Source organism: Mus musculus, chromosome 8 (assembly GCF_000001635.26).
Source record: "Mus musculus strain C57BL/6J chromosome 8, GRCm38.p6 C57BL/6J".
NCBI classification, from domain to species: domain Eukaryota; kingdom Metazoa; phylum Chordata; class Mammalia; order Rodentia; family Muridae; genus Mus; species Mus musculus.
This window is the reverse complement of record NC_000074.6, coordinates 56584521-56607293: the sequence shown is the minus strand read 5'-3', so window position 1 is coordinate 56607293 and position 22773 is coordinate 56584521. Positions and strand designations below refer to the sequence as shown.

Here is a 22773-nt window from a genome sequence, read left to right as displayed (position 1 = left end):
ATACTTGCTGCACATAACAATTTTTATGATGTTATTATGACTCAGCATTGGTATTGAGGTGAGTATTGAAAACTGGTATTCTTTATAATTGGCATTGTTACATGTTTACATTAAATACAGTATAATAATTTTATAAAAGCACATTCATAGTATCAATACAAAGAAAAATTTTGCTTTGCTTTTACTAAATAAGAAGCCATATTCATTCGGTACTTTCGTGTCATCTCATCATACAATTTATCCATAAATTTATGAATAAAAATGGTATAATAAGTCAAATTTATTCTCACAAATTAGCTTAAAATTCAAGTAAATATCAGGTCATGCTTATCTGTATAACCGTGCTTTAAAAGGTAAAAAATGATTTTTCTGTCCAGCTGTTTTGACGCTTAAACAAATAGAAAGAAAAAGGAAACAGAAGGTAACCTGAGATCCTCATTTCTTTGTTTATTTTAATTTTTAAAATGCATTAGAGGGAAGGGAAGACAGCAGGAAAAATTTTCTCTTCAAATACTTTCCTTTGTAAACTGTCAAAAACCCCTTAGCGTTCTAATAAGTGATTAACTGCTTGAGAAGAGACTGGAAACAATATCTCAGGTTTGTGTCCCCAAACATACACATTTCTGGGGTAGACTTTTAAAGTGTCAGTACTAGAGAGGCAGCTCCTCTGACTCATACTGGTCCTACTTCTCCTTAGTTAATTTCTTGCCTGGAGAGTGGTTTGGGGCGACAGAGTGGCGTCCCAGTTTCCTAGGTTGTTGCCCTGACAAACTGCAGTGGTGGTAAAGTCAAGGAGCCTGACAAAATCTCATTAATCATTTTAAATTAAACGCAACCATCCCGTCTTACCGCAGCCAGAAGAAAGACCCTCCCCCTCAGCTTTAACAAATGAAAATTTGCTCAGTATAGATTTGGTATATTTTTCTTGTTGGCCTTTAATTCAATTAGACAAAAAAAAAAAAAACATAAAATAATCTACTTTTCTACACTTGAAAACAAAACATTTGTCTGAAACATGATTTAGCAGAGCAGGCAAGTGTCCTAAAAATATAACAAACTTTGAATAAAAATATATGAAAACATTCTGAGGGCAAACTGTTTCAGTAAATTAGAAATAGTGTTTATCTTTATTGTCTTTATATAGTTCAGTGAATTAATTTTGTTTTACCTAAAATATGTTATTTTAAACATTTTAAAAAGGAGAAAAAAAAAACCCTGCAATGTGGTTTGGTATATTCTTTTCCTTGCATTTCTTCCTTTGTAAGTTTTGGTTTGTTTTAAGCGGTAGTTGTGCTTTATCTATATATTTATATACATATTTGTATACTTCTATCCCTTTAAATGTAATTTCAATAAGTGGTTTTACATGTTACTAGTAAACATCACAAGGATGGATTTGGATCCACCTAACCAGTATGTTACACAGTATCTGATGCTTTTATGTAAATACATAACTGCCCCAAGATTAGAACATTCCAGATTCTTCCATTTTTTTTCTTTTCTTTATAAACAATAAATATATTAAGCATGGTGTGCTTACTTTGTTGTGTTTGCTATTATTTCCTGAAGATGGCTTCTTGGAAGAGAACAGATTCTCTTATGGATTCCTGACATGAACTCTGAGCTGTGGAATCAGCAGTGATATTTAGAAGTTGGAAAGCAGATTTCAATTAGAAACAATTGCTATTTTAAATATTAAAACTTGTGAATAAGCTTGCTCTTGTGAGCATTACAGTCAGTGGTAATCACAATATTATCATACCTGGAAACGAATAGTTAAGTAAAGACTGAGAAGACAATGATTTCAACTTCTGAAGTTAAAAGCAATTAAAGGAGGGGCCTGGGAAGGGGGCTCAGCCCCTAAGTGCATGGGCTGCTCTCACAGGGGAACTGGGTTCAGCTCCTAGCATCCACATGGTGGCTCATAATCATTGATTTCCCTTGTCCCAGGAGATCAGTCACCCTCTTCTGCTCTTCTAGGGAACAAAATGCACATGGTTCACAGACATGTACACAAGCAAAACACTCATACATGAAAATATGCTAATTAAATAAAAGCAGGTAATGTGTTAATACTGGAAATTAAAGCACCAGTGATTGATCCAGTAACCTGAATTTAGGAGTCTTGGTGGTTGAACATTGTTATACTTAATCTTTTTAAAAAATTTTTATTAGATATTTTCTTTATATACATTTCAAATGCTATCCCGAAAGTTCCCTATACCCTCCTCCACCCTGCTCCCCTACCCACCCACTCCTGCTTCCTGGCCCTGGCCTTCCCCTGTATTGGTGCATATAAAGTTTGCAATACCAAGGGGCCTCTCTTCCCATTGATGGCCAACTAGGCCATCTTCTGCTACAAATGGAGCTAGAGATATGAGCTCTGGGAGTACTGGGTAGTTCATATTGTTGTTCCACCTATAGGGTTACAGACCCCTTCAGCTCCTTGGGTGCTTTCTCTAGCTTCTCCATTGGGGACCCTGTGTTTCATCTTATAGATGACTATGAGCATCCACTTCTATATTTTCCAGGCTGGCATAGCCTCATATGAGACAGCTATAACAGGGTCCCTTCAGCAAAATCTGGAATATGCAATAGTGTCTGGGTTTGGTGGCTGATTATGGGATACTGGAGAGGATGTGGAGAAAGAGGAACACTCCTCCACTGCTGGTGGGATTGCAGGCTTGTACAACCACTCTGGAAGTCAGTCTGGAGGTTCCTCAGAAAATTGGACATAATACTTCCGGAAGATCCAGCAATACCTCTCCTGGGCATATACCCAGAAGAAGTTCCAACTGGTAAGAAGGACACATGCTCCACTATGTTCATAGCAGCCTTATTTATAATAGCCAGAAGCTGGAAAGAACCCAGATATCCCTCAACAGAAGAATGGATACAGAAAATGTGGTACATTTACACAATGGAGTACTACTCAGCTGTTAAAAACAGTGGATTTATGAAATTCTTGGACAAATGGATGTATCTGGAGGATATCATCCTTAGTGAGGTAACCCAATCACAAAATAAGTCATTAGATATGCACTCACTGATAAGTGGATATTAACCCAGAAACATAGAACACCCAAGAAACAATTTGCAAAACACAAGAAAATCAAGAAGAGGAAGACCAATGGGTGGATACTTCATTTCTCCTTAGAATAGGGAACAAAATACCCATGAAAGGAGTTACAGAGACAAAGCTTGGAGCTAAGATGAAAGGATGTTATACTTAATCTTGATGGTCAACTCCGTAAGCTCTTCAATCAACAGGGAAACTGGCTTTTTGGAGTGAGAGGACCCGCCATTCTATGTGTGTGATCCTAGACTGTATAGAAAGGAGAAAATGAGCCAATCACAAGAGTTCATCACTCTCCTCTTCCTGGCTCTGGACACAGTGTAATTTGCTTCAGATTCTTGCTGCCATAATGTCTCCATCATGATGGATCATACCCTTGAACTGTGAGCTGAAGAAATCCTTTCTTGAGTTGCTTTTATCACAGAGTGTTTTATTATAGACTCAGAAAGTAAAAGGTATGTGCATATATGTTATATGTGTGTGTGTGTGTGTTTGTGTGTGTGTCTGTATGTGTGTAGAACACAAAAGTAGAAAGGGGATTATGAGAAGAGAGGAAGAGGTCTAAACAAAGTGGAAAAATAGGGTAAAGGAATACATGTGATATATTTAAGAGGACAAAGGAGGTCAGCATAAAGTAATTGGGGGGAGGTCACATGGAGGCAAATAAAAACAAAGAATAATGATAAATATGCATGAAAATGTCATAATGAAACTCATCCCTCAGTAGCTAGCAAAATATCAGCAATAAATACCAAGCTGTTAATTGAACAAAATGTGCCAGGAAAAAGCTTTTGGAGACAAATTTGGATATTTTAAGCACGTTCTCCTCCTCCTCCTCCCTTTTGATTTTCCACCCTCTCTTCTCCTTTGCCTCAATCTCTTTTATTCATTCTTTACTTTCCATCCTCTTTATTCATCATTTCTCTTATTTCTTCCTTCTCTCCTTCCATTTGCCTTCCTTTGTCCCATTTCTTCCTAAATATGACTTCTATCATATAAAACATGACTAATGACTATATAAGAGTTTGTCCACTTGATTTGGCACATTGTAGACTTGAGACAACCCAGCCCTTATTGGGGAAGAAATTATAGACAGGTTAAGAAGCACTTTTGTGGGTTTCAGCAGAGGTCAGATTACATATTGGGTAAAAGAGTAATTATTTAGTAATGATCTAAAAGCCATTAGCAGCACTGTGACCGTTGAGCCTCAAAGAACTCAATCACAGATAGAAAGAGAGTCAAGAAGCAGGAGAAGAGATCGAGTAACTAAAGTGTGGACTATACAGTAAGTGTCAACCTCAATTTCCTTTTGCAGATGAGAAGGGACTGTGGATTGAACCCATCGCCTCACACATGTTAAGCAACTTCTCCTCTTATACCCCAAGATCTCAGTATCATTCTGGACACTCTTCTTCCCTATCCCTTACGATACTATTTTTCTCCAGACTTTCTGAAGTTTTTTAAAGTTCCTTTTTCTGTCTCCCTTTTCTACCAAAATATAAAGTCCTGTTTCTCAATTTTTATTTTTAATTTTTAAAATATTCTGTGTACGGGTATTTAGCTGCATGTGTGTACATGGACCACTTGAGTGGTGGCTGTCTGCAGAGGCCAGAACATGATGTTATATCTCCTAGAACTTGTGTTACAGACCATTGTAAAACTGTCATATGGGTGCTGGAACTCGAACCCGAGTCTTCCGGAAGAACAGCCAGTACTCTTAAGTGTTGAGCCATCTCTCCAGAGCCCGTTATTCTCTTTGTTACGTATTTTATTTCCTTTGTGTGCAGAGAAGTCAGAAGACCTCTGTTCTCTACACCATGATATGGCATGAATGTGAGAACACATACAGTTATTCTGAACAGCTATGCATGGGTGACAGGAACTGCGGATAATGCTGTGTAAATGTGACCACATTCATTAGCTTCTGGAGTTGGCTTGTGGGAGGAATGTGCCCAACTTTGAAGCTACAGACTAGGGAAGCCCTGAAGTGCTATAGTCAGAGCTAAGGGGAGTGAGGAAGACCAGAATGCCAACCAAAGTACACATAGCAAATACTGGGCTTGTAGGGTTTCAGAGGAGAACAGAGACAGAAATGAATGCAAGCCATCCATGGTGTAATCTGGAAACGCAGCCGGCACATTCTGTCTCCTTAAAGTGTAAAATAACTTTCTGTAGGCAGAGGAAATGTGACAATAACACACATTTAGGCAACAGTACGGTTACAGATTACTGTTCTTAACTACAAGAAATTTACAAAGAAAGCAGAAAACATGGAAAATTTACATCTGGGCCAGAAAAAGAACAATATGTGAATTTCAAACTTTGGACAAAATGGCTGAGGAAGAGATGGCAGTAATTTGAAGAAATTAGGAAAAGTGAAATGTTGGAAAATGTGTATGGTGAATCATGGCCTATAATTCCCGAATCTGAGAGACTGAGGTTGAAGGATTTCTGTGAGTTCAGGTCAGCCTGGGTTACATACTATGTTCTAGGTAAACCTGAGGAGGGAAAAGAAGTGAGAGGGAAGGAGGGAAAGACACACAGAGAGACAGGGAGATGGATGGACGATAGGATGCACTTACACTACACTACACTACACTACACTACACTACACTACACTACACTACACTACATGAATAGGGTCTTTCGAGCAAGACTCCCATCAAAGGCTCCAGGGTGTAAAAACAGAACTGAATTTCACAGTGCCTAGAAAGGTAAGAACTTACAGGGTACATGCTATAGTGGGGTTGTCTGGAGAAGTGATTTCCCAGGTTCAGCCAGAATGGCATATAGAAACTACATCAACTGTGGGCCAGGGTCTATCTTGATCTGGCACATGAACTTGGGGGTCAGTATTGGCATTAATGTCGGCAGCATTATGGGAACACTTAGGCTTACACCAAGAACTAGAAAGCTATCGAGGGTAGGCAAGGTGTAGTAGGGACATTTTCCCTACATGGAGTTTCTGAACGAAGTAGGGAGCTGCAATTGAAATTGATTTGTAACTTTGGAGACCTCTGGAAACTGGAAATTTCAGAATAATGGGGTCTCTTCCAGGGAAAGCTGAAGGGACTGAGTATAGCTGGTCTAAGAGGAGGGTCATGTGTACTACAAGTGGCAGAGCCTGGAGCCTAAATGACATCATGAGTTCAAGATCCTAGACAGGTGTGGAGTTTAATGTTTCTACTGCTGGGTTTTGATCTCGCTTTGTTCCAATTTGTCCTTGCTCTGGCTACATTCCTCACATTTGGAATGGGATTCTGTATGGCATTGCATGCTTGAAATATGTAACAGTTTGTGGTTTGTATCTTATTTTACAGAAGCTCATCATTAAATAGGTTGCTTTAAGATCCTGAAGATACCGGAGTTTGGGCTTTTGAAGCATTTTTCCATGGAGATGGTCATAATTTTGTGGGGCCAAAGGGAATGTTATTGTTTGAATGGGATGTTTCCACCAGGCTCATGTGTTGGGACACTTGGTCCCCAGATAATGGTATTATTGTGGAAGGTTGTGGAACTTTTAAGAAATGAAGTTGGCTGTCAGAAATGAATCTTTATGGACAAATTTGTGTTATTGCCAGGACTTGCTTTGGCTTTTGATCTATGGAGATGTAAGGGGGCCATGTTGTATGTTCTCACCTCCTAAAACCTCTCACTGCCTTGGATGAAGCTGGTCCCAGTTCTCATGCCTCACCTACAATGCCAAACTATAATCCCTATAAATCATACGCCAAAGATAAACCCTTCTCTAAAATGGGGGCTGCGGGAGGGAGACAAAGGAGAAAGACATCGGCAGATTGGCATGCCTGCATCCCCACCCCACAGCCTTGTCTGTCTCCCAGGAGGACTACTCTAACCAGGGACACAGTTGAGACCACTGCCCCAGTACTCATGCCAGCTGGGACTCCACAGAGCTGAGCAGACATGGGATCTGTCCCTCTCCGCTGGAGCCCCATCACCTTTTGGGTCAGTATTTCTACCTGCACCCATGGCAGATGAGTGTACCTGCTTCCCCCTCCCCAGAGCCTTGCCTATCTCTCAGGAGAACATCTCTAACCAGGGATGCAAGTGGTCTATTCAAACCAGAGAAACAAAACTGCCTACCTTCCAGGAGGCCTGCTGTAACTTGGGACATACAACTGCACCTGGAACTGGGGAGGCCTGCTCCAATCCCAGACAGCCAGACCAGTTAACACCAGAGACAACCAGATGTTAAAAGTTAAGCACAAGAACATAATCAACAGAAGCCAATGCAAGTTGGCATCATCACAATCCAGCTCTCCTACTACAAGCAGCCCTGGATACCCCAAAACACTTGAAAAGCAAGCTTCTGACCTTAAATCTTATCTCATGAAGAAGATGGAAGCCTTTAAAGAGGATATAAATAATTCTCTTAAGTTAATACAGAAAACCAGTCAAACAGGCAGAGAAACACATTTATTAAAGAGGAAACAAATAAATCTCTTAAAGAAATTCAGGAAAATACAATCAAACGGGTGAGGGAAATGAACAAAAGAACCCAAGACCTAAAAGTGGAAATAGAAATCAGAAATGGAGAAATGGAGGCAACACTCAAGATGAAAAACCTTGGAAAGGGAACAGGAACTACAGATGCAAGCTTCACCAACAGAATACAAGAGATGATAGAGAGAATCTCAGGTGTAGAAGATATCATAAGAGATATTGGCACACTGGTTAAAGAAAATGACAAGTGTGAAAACTTCCTAACTCAAAACATCCAGGAAATATGGGGCACAATGAAAAGACCAACCTAGAATAATAGGACTAGAAGAGAGTGAGGATTCCCAGTTCAAAGGGCCAGAAAACATCTTCAACAAAATTATAGAAGAAAACTTCCCTAGTCCAAAGAAAGTGATAGCCTTAATGTAGAAGAAGCCTACAGAAAACCAAATAGAGTGAACCAGAAAAGAAAATCCTCCTGCCACATTATAATCAAAACACTAAATGTACAGAACAAAGAAAGAATATTAGAAACTCTAAGGGGAAAAGGCTAGCAAATATATAAAGGCAGACCTATCAGAATTGCACCTGACTTCTCAACAGGGACTCTAAAAGCAAGAAGATACTGGACAGATAACTTGCAGTCCCTAAGAGACCAGAGATGCCAGCCCCAAATATTATACCTAGTAAAACTCTCAATTACTATAGATGGAAAAACCAAGATATTCCACGACAAAACCAAATTTAAACAATATCTTTCTACTAATCTAGCCCTCCAGAGGACACTAGAAGGAAAACTTCAACACAAGGAGGGTAACTACACCCAAGATAACACAAGGAATTAATCATGTCACAACAAAAACAAAAGAAGAGAATCCCGCCCCCACACAGACCCACCTCCAACAACAAAATAAGAGGAACTAACAATTATTGGTCATTAATATTTTTCAACATCAATTCCCCAATAAAAAGAGCTAACAGATTGGATGTGAAAACAGTATCCATCCTTCTGATGCATACAAGAAATACACATCAGCAACAAAGATAGATAATACCTCAGAATAAAGGGCTGGAAAAATGTTTTTGAAACAAATGGTCCCAAGAAACAAGCTAGGATAGCCATTCTAATATCCAATAAAATGGACCTTTAACAAAAATTAATCAAAAGAGATTCATAACAGAAACTTTACTAAAAATACAGTACACGTTGAACCTCACACTATAAAAGTGGGAGACTTCAACATACCACTTTCAACAATTGACAGGTCTTTGAAACAGAAATTAAGCAAAGACACAATGAAACTAACAGAAGTTATGTTAGCACCTTCTTAGCACCTCACGGAACCTTCTCCAAAATTAACCATACAATTGGGTACAAAACAAGCCTCAACAGATACAACAAGAATGAAATAACCCACTGCATTCTATCAGATCACCACCATGGAATAAAACTGAACTTCAACAAGAGAAACAACAGAAATCCCACATACTAATAGAAACTGAACAACTCTCTACTCAGGGATGAAATAATGAAAGATTAAAGACTTTCTAGAATTCAATGAAAATTAAGGCAGTACATACCCAAACTTATAGGACACAATGAAAGCAGTGTTAAGAGGAAAATTCATACCACTAAGTGCCTTCATAAAGAAATTAGAGAGACCCTATACTAGCAACTTAACACCACACCTGAAAGCTCTAGAACAAAAGGAAGCAAACACACCCAAGAGAAGTAGAGGGCAGGAAATGATCAAACTCAGGGCAGAAATCAACCAATTAGAAACAAAAAGAATGATGCAAAGAATCAACAAAACCAAAAGCTGAGAAAATCAACAAGATAGACAAACCCTTAGCTAAACTAACTAAAGGCACAGAAAGAGTGTCCTAATTAACAAAATCAAAAACAATTAGCAACTAAAACAATTAACAACTAAAACTGAGGAAATTCAAAAAATTATCGAATCTTACTACAAAGGCCTATACTTGACAAAACTGTAAAATCTAGATGAAAGAGATGATTTTCTAGACAGATATCGCATGCCAATGTTGAATCAAGATCAAGTAAACTATCTAAAGAGTCCCATAACTCCTAAGGAAATAGAAGCAGTCATTAAAAACTTCCCAACAACAACAACAACAACAACAACAGCAGCAGCAGCAGCCCAGAGCTAGATGGCTTTAGTGCAGAATTCTACCAGACCTTCAAAGAAGAGCTAATACTAGCTAATCACCAAACTATTCCATGAAATAGAAATGGAAGGAACACTACCTAATTCATTCTATGAAGCCACAGTTACCCTAATACCTAAACCACACAAAGACCCAAAAATAAAAGAGAACTTCAGACCAATTTTGCTTATGAGCATAGGTGCAAAAATACAAACTGAATCCAACAATACATCAAAAACATCACTTGCCAAGATCAAGTAGGCCTTATCCCAGGGATGCAGTGGTGGTTCAATATACAAAAGCCCATCAACATAATCTACTATTAAAAACTTACTCAAAGAAAAAAATCCATTGATCTTCTCATTAGATGCTTTTATAAAAAGCCTTTGACAAAATCCAACTCCTCATCATGTTAAAAGTCTTGTAGAGATCAGAATTCAAGACATATCAAATGTAATAAAAAGCAATATATGCAAACAAATAGCCAACATCAAATTAAAAACTTGAAACAATCCCACTAAAATCAGAGACAAGCCTGTCCTCTCTCCCTATCTATTCAATATAGTACTTGAAGTCCTAGCCAGAGCAATAAGGCAACAAAAGAGATCAAGGGGATATAAATTGGAAAGAAAGAAGTCAAGGTATCATTATTCACAGATGATATGATGGCATACATAAGTGACCCCAAAAACTCTACCTGAGAACTCCCACAGCTGATAAACATCTTCAGCAAAGTGACTAGATATAAAATTAACTCCATGAAATCAGTAGCCCTCCTTTATACAAATGATAAATGGGGTGAGCTATTGGTGTGACTCTAGCCTAGCAAGTGAAAGATCTATGTGTCAAGAATTTCAAGTCCCTGAAAAAAGAAATCAAAAAAGATCTCCAAGGATTGAAAGATCTCCTACGCTCATGGATTGGTGGGATTAACAAAATGAATATGGCCATCTTACCAAAAACAATCTACAGATTCAATGCAATTTCCATCAAAATTCCGACACAATGTTTTACAGACATTGAAAGATCAATTGTCAACCTCATATGAAAAAGAGAAAAACCTCAAAATAGCCAAAACAATTCTGAACAATAAAAGAATATTTAAAACAATCACCATTCCTGATCCCAAGTTGTACTACAGAGCAAAATAAAAACTTCATGGTATTGGTACAGAGACAGAAAGGTTGATCAATGGAATAGATTACCCAGAAATAAACCCACACATACTTATGAACACTTGATCTTTAACAAAGAAATCAAAACCACACAGTGGGAAAAAATGAAAGCATCTTTAACAAATGGTGCTGGTCTACCTGGCAGTCTGCATGTAGAAGAATGCAAATTGATCTCTATTTGTCACCCTGCACAAAGCTCAAATCCAAGTAGATCCAGGACCTCAACATAAAAGCAGATACACTTAATCTAATAGAAGAGAAAGTGGGAAACGCATTTAATGCTTCGGCACAGGAGAAAATGTACAGAACAGAACACCAATGGTTCAGGCTCTAAGACCAACAATTGATAAATGGGACCTCATGAAACTAAAAAGCTTCTGTAAGGCAAAGGACAATGTCAATAGGACAAAACGGCAGCCTACAGATTGGGAAAAGATCTTCACTAACCCTACATCCTATAGAGGGCTGACATTCAAAATATATAAAGAACTCAAGAAGTTATAATCTTACAAACCAAATAACCCAATTTAAAAAAATGATGTACAGAGCTAAACAGAGAATTCTCAACAGAGGGATCTTGAATAGCTGAGAACACTTCAAATGTTTGACATTCTTAGTCATCGAGGAAATGGAAATCAAAACAACCCTGAGATTCCACCTCACACCAATCAGAATGGCTACAATAAAAAGCAAAAAACAAACAAACAAAAAAAAAACCCAAAAACTCAAAGGACAGCACATGCTGGCAAGGATGTGGAGAAAGGGGAGCACTCCTCTATTGCTGATGGGATTGCAAACTTGCAAAACCACTCTGGAAATCAATCTGGCAGTTTCTCAGAAAATTGGAAATAGTTCTGCCTGAAGACCCAGCTATATTGCTCGTGGGGATATACCCCAAAAGTGTTCCACCATATCACAAAGACACGTGCACCACTATGTTCATAGCAGCCTTATCTGTAATAGCAAAAAACTGGAAGCCCAGATGTTTCTCAACTAACGAATGGATACAGAAAATGTGATTCCATTACACAATGGAATACTATTCAGCTTTTTTTTTTTAAAGATTTATTTATTTATTTATTTATTTATTATATGTAAGTACACTGTAGCTGTCTTCAGACGCACCAGAAGAGGGCATCAGATCTCATTACGGGTGGTTGTGAGTCACCATGTGGTTGCTGGGATTTGAACTTCGGACCTTCGGAAGAGCAGTCGGGTGCTCTTACCAACTGAGCCATCTCACCAGCCCCTATTCAGCTCTTAATAATAAGAACATTATGAACTTTGCAGATCAATGGATGGAAGTAGAAAATACCATCCTGAGATAACCCAGACTGGAAAGGACATGTATGGCGTGTACTCACTGATAAGTGGATATTAGCCAAAAAGTACAGAATACCATGATATACCCCACAGACCCTAAGAAGTTAATAAAGAAAGATGGTTCAAGTAAAGCGCTTAATCTCATTTAGAAGGGGAGACAAAATAATCACGGGAGACAGAGGCAGGGAGGGACTTAGGTGGGTGTGGGAAGGGGGAGGGAAAAAGGGGGACAGGATCAGGCATAGGGGAGACAGGAGAGAGGCACAGAGGGCCAGAAGAATGAATGGGAATATGCAGCTGTCAGGGGTGGGGGTGGGATGTGAGTGGGGTAAACCTCTAGGAAGTCACAGAGACCTGGAATGGGGAAAACTAGAAGTCAATGGGGTTAGCCAAAATGCCCAACAGTGGGGATATGGAACCTGGAGACAACTTCCCATAGTCAAACAGGACCCACAAGAGGATAGATGGGGAAAACAACCCACCTGCAAAACTTTTGACACCAATTTGCTCCTGTCTAAAAGAAATATAGGGACACAAATGGAAGAGACTAAAGGAATGGCCAACTAGTACCAGCCCAACTTGGGATCCATCCCATGGGCAGGCACCAGTCCCTGACACTATTACTGATGCTATGTTGTGCTTAAAGACAGGAGTCTAGCATGACTGTCCTCTGAGAGGCTTTACCTGCAGCTAATTAGACAGATGCAGATAGTCACAGCCAAGCATTGGACAGAGGTCAGGGACTCCTATGGTAGGGTTAGGGGAAGGATTGAATGAACTGAAGGGGATGGCAGCCCCAAAGGAAGAACAACAGTGTCAACTAGCCTGGATCCCTGAGACTGAGTCACCAATCAAAGAGCACCCACGGTCTGGTCTGTGGTCCTTGGCATATATGTAGCAGAGGGCAGGCTGCCTTATCTGGCCTCAGTGGGAGAGGGTGCACCTAATCCTTCAGAGTCTTGATGCCCCAGTGTGGTGGGATATGGGGGAGACACCATCTCATAGGCAAAAGGGGAGATGGGGAAAGAACTCTGAAAGGGGGGGCCAGGAAGGGGGACATTTGGGAATGTTGTAAATAATACAAACACACACACACACACACACCCAGAAGATAGGCATTAAAGTAGAATTGCATATTCAGCAAGAATTTCTTCAAAAAGAATGTTATTTTCAAATATAACAATGAGTCCCACAATACAAGCTAACATCCATGTATATATGCAGAGGATTGGCTCAGCTCCATGCAAGCTCCTTGCTTGCCCATAGGAACCCTGCTTCGTTGATTCTGTGGACCATGTTCTCTTGGTGTCACTCTTCTGATAGGACCTGGATGGAGAACTCCAAGTAAGACTCTCTCTGTGTATAACACCCAGCTGTGGGGCTTAGCACCACTCCCTTATGCTGCCAGAGGAAGCCTCTGATGATAACTGGACAAGGAAGGCCCTGATCTGAGTATAACCAGAGTGCCATTAGGAATCATCTCATTGATTTTGTTTTTCTTCCCCAAGTCATACTTGGTTCTCTCACATAGTGCTTTGTCTTCTTTTATATCTTTTGTTTTGTCCTATTTGGCTGTGGACTCTTGGAGGCCTGATCTTTTCTGATCAATGTGGGGAGTGGCCCTGGGGGACAAGAAAGTGTGGGGAGCTGGGAGGAGTGACGAAGGGGAAACTGTGTTTGGGATGCAGTGTGTGAGAGACAAATCTATTTCAATAAAAGTAAAACAACAAAAAAAAATCAAATAAAACTATGATGGTTTCTAGGTGACTCCAACTTGAATAGATGTTCTCATTTTGAAAAGAAAATTATTGTAAAAAGGGCTTGAATACAAAATAAGTATTTAAAATTGTATTATTGGCAAACATGAAAGAATATTTTTTTTCCTCAATTAATAATGCTTGTTAAAAAAAGACTTTGGATTTTGTAACTTAACAACTCTAAAATTGTGGAAGAAACTTCATATAACTGACATATCAATTTAATTTTCATGGGATAGGCATTTGTAAAGATTCACATATTTTTACATTTTCTTAAATGTAAATTATACCTGGAAGTGAAAGATGGTAAAAATGTAGACCTTTCATCAATGCTATATAAATGTATGTGCTTAGCAACAGAGAATATAGATTTTTGAAATTAATTTTTCTATGTTTAAAATCATTCAGATGAGTTGACGGGTGGAGGAATGGGTTCATATATGCTGAACAGAGTGGAACTCTGATTGTAGGATCTAGGTAGAGTGTTCAGGCTTTCTCTGTAAAATGCTTATATTTTCTATCTGAATAATTCCATTGGAAAATTATATTTAAAAAAGGATGTAGAGTGTGGAAATTAAACTTTTTTTTAAAATGACAGTCAAATTGAGAACGAGAGGAGATAGAGAGGGAGGGAGATTTCAGGTGGTAACACAGATAGCTACAGAAAAGAGGTCGGGAGTAGACAGAGGGAGAGATCAGTGAATCACACTCCAAAAAATAACAAGAGAAAAAAAATTCAGCAGTTTCCCCCTTATTACACAAGCATGTGCCATCTCTGAATGCAGAACTCATGTCCAGGTACCAGTACTGTAGTGGAGCATAGGATACAGCACAGAGAAAGCCCTTGATAAATATTTGAAGAATGTGATTCACAGCATAGTATCCCATTATTAGTTAACTAATCAAGAGATCAAGATTAGGAAAATAGTTAACACTGAGTATTTCAGAAACAAGGAAGTAAATACCTCCTTGAGTTCTAATCACATTTTATTCTGTTTATAAATGTGACTTCTAAATTCTGACACATTTTTATATTCTCAATGTTTAAGTGATATACTGAAACTTTATTAACCCAGAAGTTTTAAAAATGAATCAAATGATATGTTATACAAATAAGGCCAGTTTTGCATAGTATATTAATATAGTAACAAATCAACATTCTTTTCAAAGTTCAGAGAAATGGGAAGCTGGTATTGGTTTCTAGGGTCAGATCCAACTTTGACAAAGCCAACAATATTCTTAGTTCAAAGTCAAATAAATTTCCAAACTCAGTTCAAGAGAAAAGGAAAACCTTTAGTTAAAATCTTTACAATAAAATAATTATGATTATAAATCTCTTCAGTTAAATATGCATACATTACATGGTATTTGTAAAAGGATGGAAATGGATAGTTCCCAGACCAATCTAATGCACAAACACTCCATTTATAGAGCATATGTCAGTTTAACATTCTCTAACAGTTGTGTTAGACAGTGGCTGTTTTGTGCAAACATGATGAGCAAATTAAGAAAAGTTCTGTAAAATTAGTTAGTTCTGAGATTTCTAAACTAGAAAACAGTGAAACAAAAAAGGGGGGGTGCAGTCAAGCTGGATTTTACACACAGGCTGGACTGGAGTGACCAGTGCTGATGCAACCCTGCTGCCACTAAGTCTGTCCCTGGGTAGCCTCAGTCTGGAGTAAAAAGTTGAAGTTCGAACACTTGTGCTTTTATGCAGCCACATGGCCAATAAGGTAGATGTTGTCATAAAGGTGTCCTACAAAATCTTCACTAATGTTCTGAGCAGCACGGCGCGTATTTCGAATAAACTCTCTTTTTGACATTTTATTCTTCACATGAGGACTAGTGAGGTCAATGGAAAGTAGAATCAAAGAGTAGCACAGTACATAGACAGCATCTGGAAGGAAAAGGAAACACACCATTAGCTAGCTCAAGTATCCACAGGGGTTAAGGAGACAAAAGTTCAGAATCTCAATAGATCACACAGGGTGGCCAATCCACCCTGTGGGTCTAGGCTTTGCTTCCAGGTGACTCTTTCAGCTTCTGTCCTGGGAAACTGTAAGATTGCACAACCTGAGTCAACATCATCCAGTCTGACCTCCAAGGCCATGGGCACACTCTCCAGTTCAGAGGACCTTCAGGATGCTTTAGGAGTTTTATAGTGAAAACACATTCCGAACTTAATATTTCAGAACTTGCTTTATTTTCATTTTCTCATGAGACACATCCAACTATGATTAAATAAGTTCCACTAGGATCTTATGATCCTGCCCGATAAAAAAAAGGTCAGGATATTTATGTTTAAAGAATGCTTTGGCGTGCACCACCACGCCCAGCTTTTTACAAAAACTCATTTTAATTTGAAAGCATATTTAACAATATGAAATATATTACCATGGTACTAAAAATCGAATGCAAAGAATTTTTAAGATCATTAAATTCCTATTCTCATTGGAGAGATATGCCTTTAAAGTGGGTGCAATCTGCACTTTAACTCTAAAAATTAATCTTTAGGGAAAACATTGTGCTGACTGAGCTAGTACATGCAACAAAGTAGTTTTCTATCATGATAGTTGCTATGCTATTTACATTTTAGAATTCTGCAGTCTTAAAGACAGCTAAGTATTGTATCTTATGAACATGTTCAGCAAATATCACATAACAGGTAAATGTTTTGTAATCTTTGAGTAATGCACAATTCTTAATACAAAGATACAAGTAAATTTGTAAAATGAACATACACTTATGAAAGTTGAGAGAGCACAGCATACATAAGTATATACACGGTGAAAACTAATTGTATTAAAAATAAATTTTAGTAGAAATATATTGTCATCCATATGCAGCTTATTAAAAGCTTCAACATAACCTTTACAGTCATTGGCAAAAATAACAAATAAGAATAACTAAAGAATTAATCAACTTTCTTCATAAAGCTATGCATTTCCTGTGCAAAGGGTAAGTACATGTCCTCCTGAGTGTTCTATCCACACAGTGCAACAGGTAAGCAAGTAGTTAGCATTTGTAGACTTATGCACACACACATGCACACGCACACGAACACTGAGCTGTCCTTACCAGGACTAAGGCCAAGTTCTCGCATGAGGTCAGGATTGCAAGCACAGAACCTATGTGAGAACTTGGTTATAAGAGTTTCAAGGTACTCCCCACGCTCTTCAGGGGCATGAATATGACGAAAAAATTCTCTCAGTGCATTCGGCAAGAACTGATTTCTAAAATTATGCAAGGTTACAAGGTCATCCAAGACATCTCTCCTAAAAAAAGAGAAAAAAATCATAATATCATTTTGTATAAAAGTACTTGATTATTGGTTAAGATATCAGTATATTTTATCCTTACCCTTTAAAACAATTAAGTTTGATTATTTACAAAGTTAAGCTATTTTGAACTTCTCAAATAGGCTAAAATAAAGCACAATAAAGTAAAATACACAATTCTATGAAGAACGTAAGATTTCAAGTATTGCAAATATTGCTCAGCTGGTGTGGTGACACTCATGAAACTGAGGCAGGAGGATCATAAGTTCAAAGCTAGTCTAATCTACACACAGACAAACAACCTCCCTGCTATTTCTTTCCAAGTGCCCTCTGATCTATGTCCAAAGAGCCCTAGAGTTGATGTCTTTTAAATAGTAATGAGTCTTCCTCTATTGTACTAAAGCACACATTCAGAGCTAAGAGCTAGCCATGTATTCACATAGAGTATACACTGTCTTACAGTCTGCTCTTCCTCCTGATAGTTTATTGTAAACAGTTTGTGTTTAGAAATAGACTCACATCATTTTTTAGTGGTTACTCACCATCCAAACATATGGGCATAGTAATTCTATGGATATATATGTGTTTATAATTGTATCAATATTGTATAATATGTAAACATATGTATGTTATATATTTTAACCTATTGCATGTAATATGCAGTGTGACTCTTTGTAACAACATTCTTCAACTGTTACTGAACTCAAACTTGATTATATGATCACAGTCTTCATTTTGATCAATTACTTACGACAAGGCTAGGCAAATATAGCCAGTGGGCAAACTCTGACCTACTGCTTGTGTTTGTAAATAGATTTAATGGAACAGGACCATACTGCTTTGTTTATAGTTGGCCTGTGTCTGCTTACACAATACAAACGGCAGAGTTATAAGCAAAGGCAACAGAGATCATAAGGTCAGCAAAACTAAATATTTACAGAAAGATCTACAAAGAAGTACCAATCTCTAGGTCCTTAGCATTTAAATACAAAGTAGTTAAGGACAACACCTTCCATAGGAGATTTCTTTCATGACCAGCATGCTGGTGTAGATGCTCCTCTGAGTATTCTTATGTGTGCATTTAACTTGAATGAAGGGCACAGGTGAGTATCTCTCTGATGAAAATGTCATCTCATCCATCATCTCTACCTACGTGATTGCATATTAAACGTCACGTCTTTAGACTTAAAAGGTGTAAGGATGTTTTGTGTGCATGCCTGTCTGGGCGCTGTGTGCATACAGTAGCCACTGAGGACAGAGAAGGTGAATGCTCTGGCACTGGATTTGTGAGCCACCGTGTGGATGCTAGGATCTATACCCGGACCCTCTCTCTGCAGAGCAACAAGTTGTCTTAACTGAGCCATCTCTCCAGGTTCACTTTGGTAGAATTTTCAGGCTTCATATAATCACTCTCTGCAACATTATGTGACTATATGCATATCCGTATAGTCCTTAGGTTTTGAATATTACAATTTGTCTTTACAATAGAATTTTTAAATGGGCAGTTTTGGGATTTAGAACTTCTGATTACCTGAACACTTAGCTCATGAGTAACTATGAAGAAAAAGTCAGGGCTGCAACTTCTACCAAGTTGTCTGCTTTTAGTTTGCTATCCCAGGGACGTTGGGGCTATCATAGTGTTTCTCTCTCTCTCCAGTTCTGGCTGGCAACAGATTTGGGAACCTCTGCCTCAGCTTCTGTGTGCTGTGAGAACAGCTGTGTCAAGCCATACACAGCCATTTTTTACTTTTATAATGGCAACCTTTTAGCAACATGTTAACAAAAAAGTCAAACCAATTGTAAGATATAATAATCTTTCTTATATTTTTACTCAATTTTGCAACTAGATTATTCTATGTACTATAGCTTTTAAAATAAAGTTAACATATTACTTAACTCATTTCTGATAAAAATTTAATTTTGCTTTACCTTTCATCAAGATAGATTCTCAGTTTTTTCCAATTTAGTGTTCTGGTACAGAAGATAAATTTTGCTATTTCCTTTGGCGAATCATCTAGGATACCCTTGGACATAAAGTAGCTCACTCCCTAAGACAGAAAGACAAGTCTACATAAGCACATTTAGCTATGATTTATAATTTCAGTAATTAGGCAATTGCAGAACCACAGCTGTGGGTTCTTTCCAGCATTACTGTAGTGTTTATAGCTTTAACATGCAAAATACAAGCTTAAGTCTGATCTAAAACTAGGATGTAGTTGGTAATTTACATGCAACGAAAAGGAGGAAATTCAAAGTTAAGATTCATGAAGACATACTATTTTCAGGCTCGTGACAGGATAAATTAAGTATACAGAAATATGGACTAATTTGGGAGGGGATGTGGTCAAGCCATGAGATATACTATAAAAGTGAGCTTTGTAATAAATACTTCCTTTTCCTAAGAGAAAGCAATTTTAAAGTTCATATATGTATACTGTGGTATATATTTTAAGGAAATAGTTTTTTGAGAGGGAGAGAGAGAAAAAAAAAAACCAATTAGATTCTCCAAATGAAACACTAACAACTTTGTACTGGAAACAAAGATAATTACATTATTTCAGTTCCAGGACAGAAGGCAAACTCCAGGTTGGCTCAACATTGTCTTTAAACATCACTACATTTTGCAAGTATATGGTTAAAATACCACTGCGACAAAGCATGTAAGCTGTATTTGGTTGGTTTTATCTTTGAATTTCCTTTTCTCTGCATGCAGAGTTGTCCAGAAAAGCATTACCCTTACATTTGTATCTACTTTGACTTAAGTCAACAACAACAAAACATCAACAGCAACAAAAAAATCCAACTGCTGAAAGCAATGTTCTCTCACATTCAAATAAATGACAGGTGCATTTGAATGTGCAGTTATTGAAATAAAAGGCAAGTGTGTTTATTTCAACTTGTAGTTCCAGATACATGCATTCCCACGAATGCGTATGTCTGGATACTAACATAATGTGTGCAGCTAACTGGCAGAGAATATAACATATGATGTACATGCAACATACTGCTTTCGCACATAAATTCCTTCAGCATTTCTTCACTTTACAAACACGTTGTACTCAGAAATATTGTACACATTAGAATCTTAAAAGTTAAGGATTTTTATGAAAGACTCTCAAAGATAAAAAAATTTCCTCGTTAAAATTTAGTATCAAAAAGTTTAAAAAGCAACTTGGTACTAAGAGGTAATGCTTTTGAAAGGTTATAATTATCTGCAAATTGCAATTTGAAGATAAGAATTTTTATATTAAGCTGATTTTATGAGCCATCAGAATGTTAACAGCAACATTATCAACTTTCATGTAAGATGCAATACTATAAAAGCAATGCTCAGGCATCAACTAGAAGAGCAGACTATGATAGCATGAAGCTTTCCTGTCCGATAAAGCTGTATCCCACTGACTCCTAGAAACAAAGGCTACATGTGGTATTGTGATCAAAATAGAAAGCCTTTTATGGGAGCGAGGCTCTCTTGGAAGTGAGTGAGGGGGCAGGGACTACACAAATGTTAATGTTTGTTCCATCCTTTCCACTGTTTGTCTGAATGATTGAGAGTCGACTGTATGCTTACTCCTCTGCCTAGCAAAATGTGAGTCATGTCTGTTTCCCAAATGGCTATATGGAACAATGGCAAATGCTTTAGAATCATTTTCAATGGTTAATTTTAACGGAAGTGATTCAAAGACAAGGGGATGTTTATTATGCATTATAGTATTTTATTTATAATACTTTATTCATACACCAATTACCAGATGAAAGATATAAAATTCTTCTAGTCTCCCTGTTATAAATAAATTTATAATTCTCTAGATACATGATGGTGCCATTTCAACATCATTTGATGTTATTTACTTGCACAGGAACCTTAATATGTGGCTCATTAAGTATCATAAAATATATTTAATAATAATACACTGTTGGTCATTTCCTTTTTATGGAACATATGTTTGGAAAGCTTACATATCTAATCTAACTTAAGTTCTCTAAAATAATCGAATGTGAAGAAGTGAGCATACATACAATTCAGAAAACTGGGAAAATGACCTGAAATAAGCCAACTTTATTGATTTTTCAAGGAAAAAGACACATCCAGTTTCAAGGCTAGGATTTCTCTGAGCAGGCAGGTTAGCCTTGTAAGCATAGGAGGAGTAGCCAGCAAGCACAAGTTCAAATTAGCATCAGAGAAGAAAGCACAGGCTTGCACCTAGAGCTCAGTTGCTCAAACTCTGTCATCTGCTTGATTCATTCCTCTTTTTCTTGCTTTTCCAAAATAAACTTAAGTTTCAAATTTACTACTATTTAAATCCATTGCTTATTTAAATTTAATTCCTAATTTGAATACTATTCTATTCAACTTTTAGAATTACTTAAGTTGTTATGATCAGGGTAATTGCTAGTCCTTACTTGTAGAGAATTCTAAAACATGTATGTTAGGTAATCAAAACAGACCACAATGGTTTTGGTCTTGTGATAAGGCTCCAAGCCATAAAGATACACTTAGCAGTTAAATGATTGGTCAAAGTAGGTGGTCCTTAGAAGTATTTCTAAGGAAAAGTTACTGTGAAGGTAAATATAATTGGTATAGAAAACCAGCATTATGCCCAATATTTACTCATAATGTTCATACTAATATCAATTTTTTTTGTTTACTGTTTGATTGTTTTTTGTTTTTCAAGACAGGCTTTCTCTCCATGTGTAGCCCTGGCTGTCCTGGAACTCACTTTGTAGACCAGGCTGACCTTGAACTCAGAAATTTGCCTGCCTCTGCCTTCAAAGTGCTGAGATTAAAGATGTGTGCACCACCACCCAGCTTAAAAGTCTGCTGCTTTCTATTTGCTTCAAAAAATATTCTTGCCAGGATTTACTCTTAAAGGAGGCCTGAAGGCTACTGATGGGCTCAGGCACCGTGACTCACTGGAGTCATCTAATCAACCCCAAAGAATTAGAGGCCTTTAAGAAAATATCCATTTAAGCTTCATACTTACATATAATATCGGATACCTAGAGATTGCTTTATAAAACAGACACACATGCATATTTACATATCTCTCTATACATATGACCTTAGAGCTTTACATAGGTACAGTATTGAGTAAAAGACACTGAGTAGTGTAAGACAAGTATTTTAGCCAAAGAAAATTTAAGGTTATTTGTGGTGATGACATAGGTGTATAAATAACTAGAATATATCCATAAGACAAATTAATGATACAAGATGGTTGAAGAAAGCTTAAATGAACATGTAAAATAAGCATTTTTAACAGTCCAATGCTAGAAACAATTACTAAGAGCTAGGACACTTGGATAAGATTTGAGGGAGTGAAAGGTCTCAATAGCTTTAATGAAGAACACACTGAAGAAAGCAGTTTTACTTTTCTGTATCATGAGAGCAAAGGTAATGCGAGAAACAAAGTTGGGCTCTTTTCAGGAAAGTAAGTTTAGAACTGAATTTAGAATGGTACTGAATTTTATGGCAAGATCTGTATGTTCTAGCCACATATAAGCAAAAACCTCTGAAGGCTACATAACAAAGT

The 22773-nt window shown here is 37.6% G+C and overlaps 1 protein-coding gene across 3 annotated transcripts in view; it reads right to left on the bottom strand.

Annotated features, from left to right (window-relative positions):
* Window positions 1-13354: 13354 nt before the first annotated feature.
* Window positions 13355-22773, bottom strand: part of Fbxo8 (F-box protein 8) — a 42786-nt gene continuing 33367 nt past the window's right edge. For all 3 annotated transcript variants that reach the window (NM_001368347.1, NM_015791.4, NM_001368348.1), the window contains 3 exons: window positions 19169-19287; window positions 17040-17236; window positions 13355-15858 (listed from right to left, as the gene is read on the bottom strand). In NM_001368347.1, coding sequence (NP_001355276.1) covers window positions 15671-15858; window positions 17040-17236; window positions 19169-19272 — 489 coding nt within the window. In that variant the 5' untranslated portion in view covers window positions 19273-19287 and the 3' untranslated portion in view covers window positions 13355-15670. The remainder of the gene's footprint in view (window positions 15859-17039; window positions 17237-19168; window positions 19288-22773) is intronic.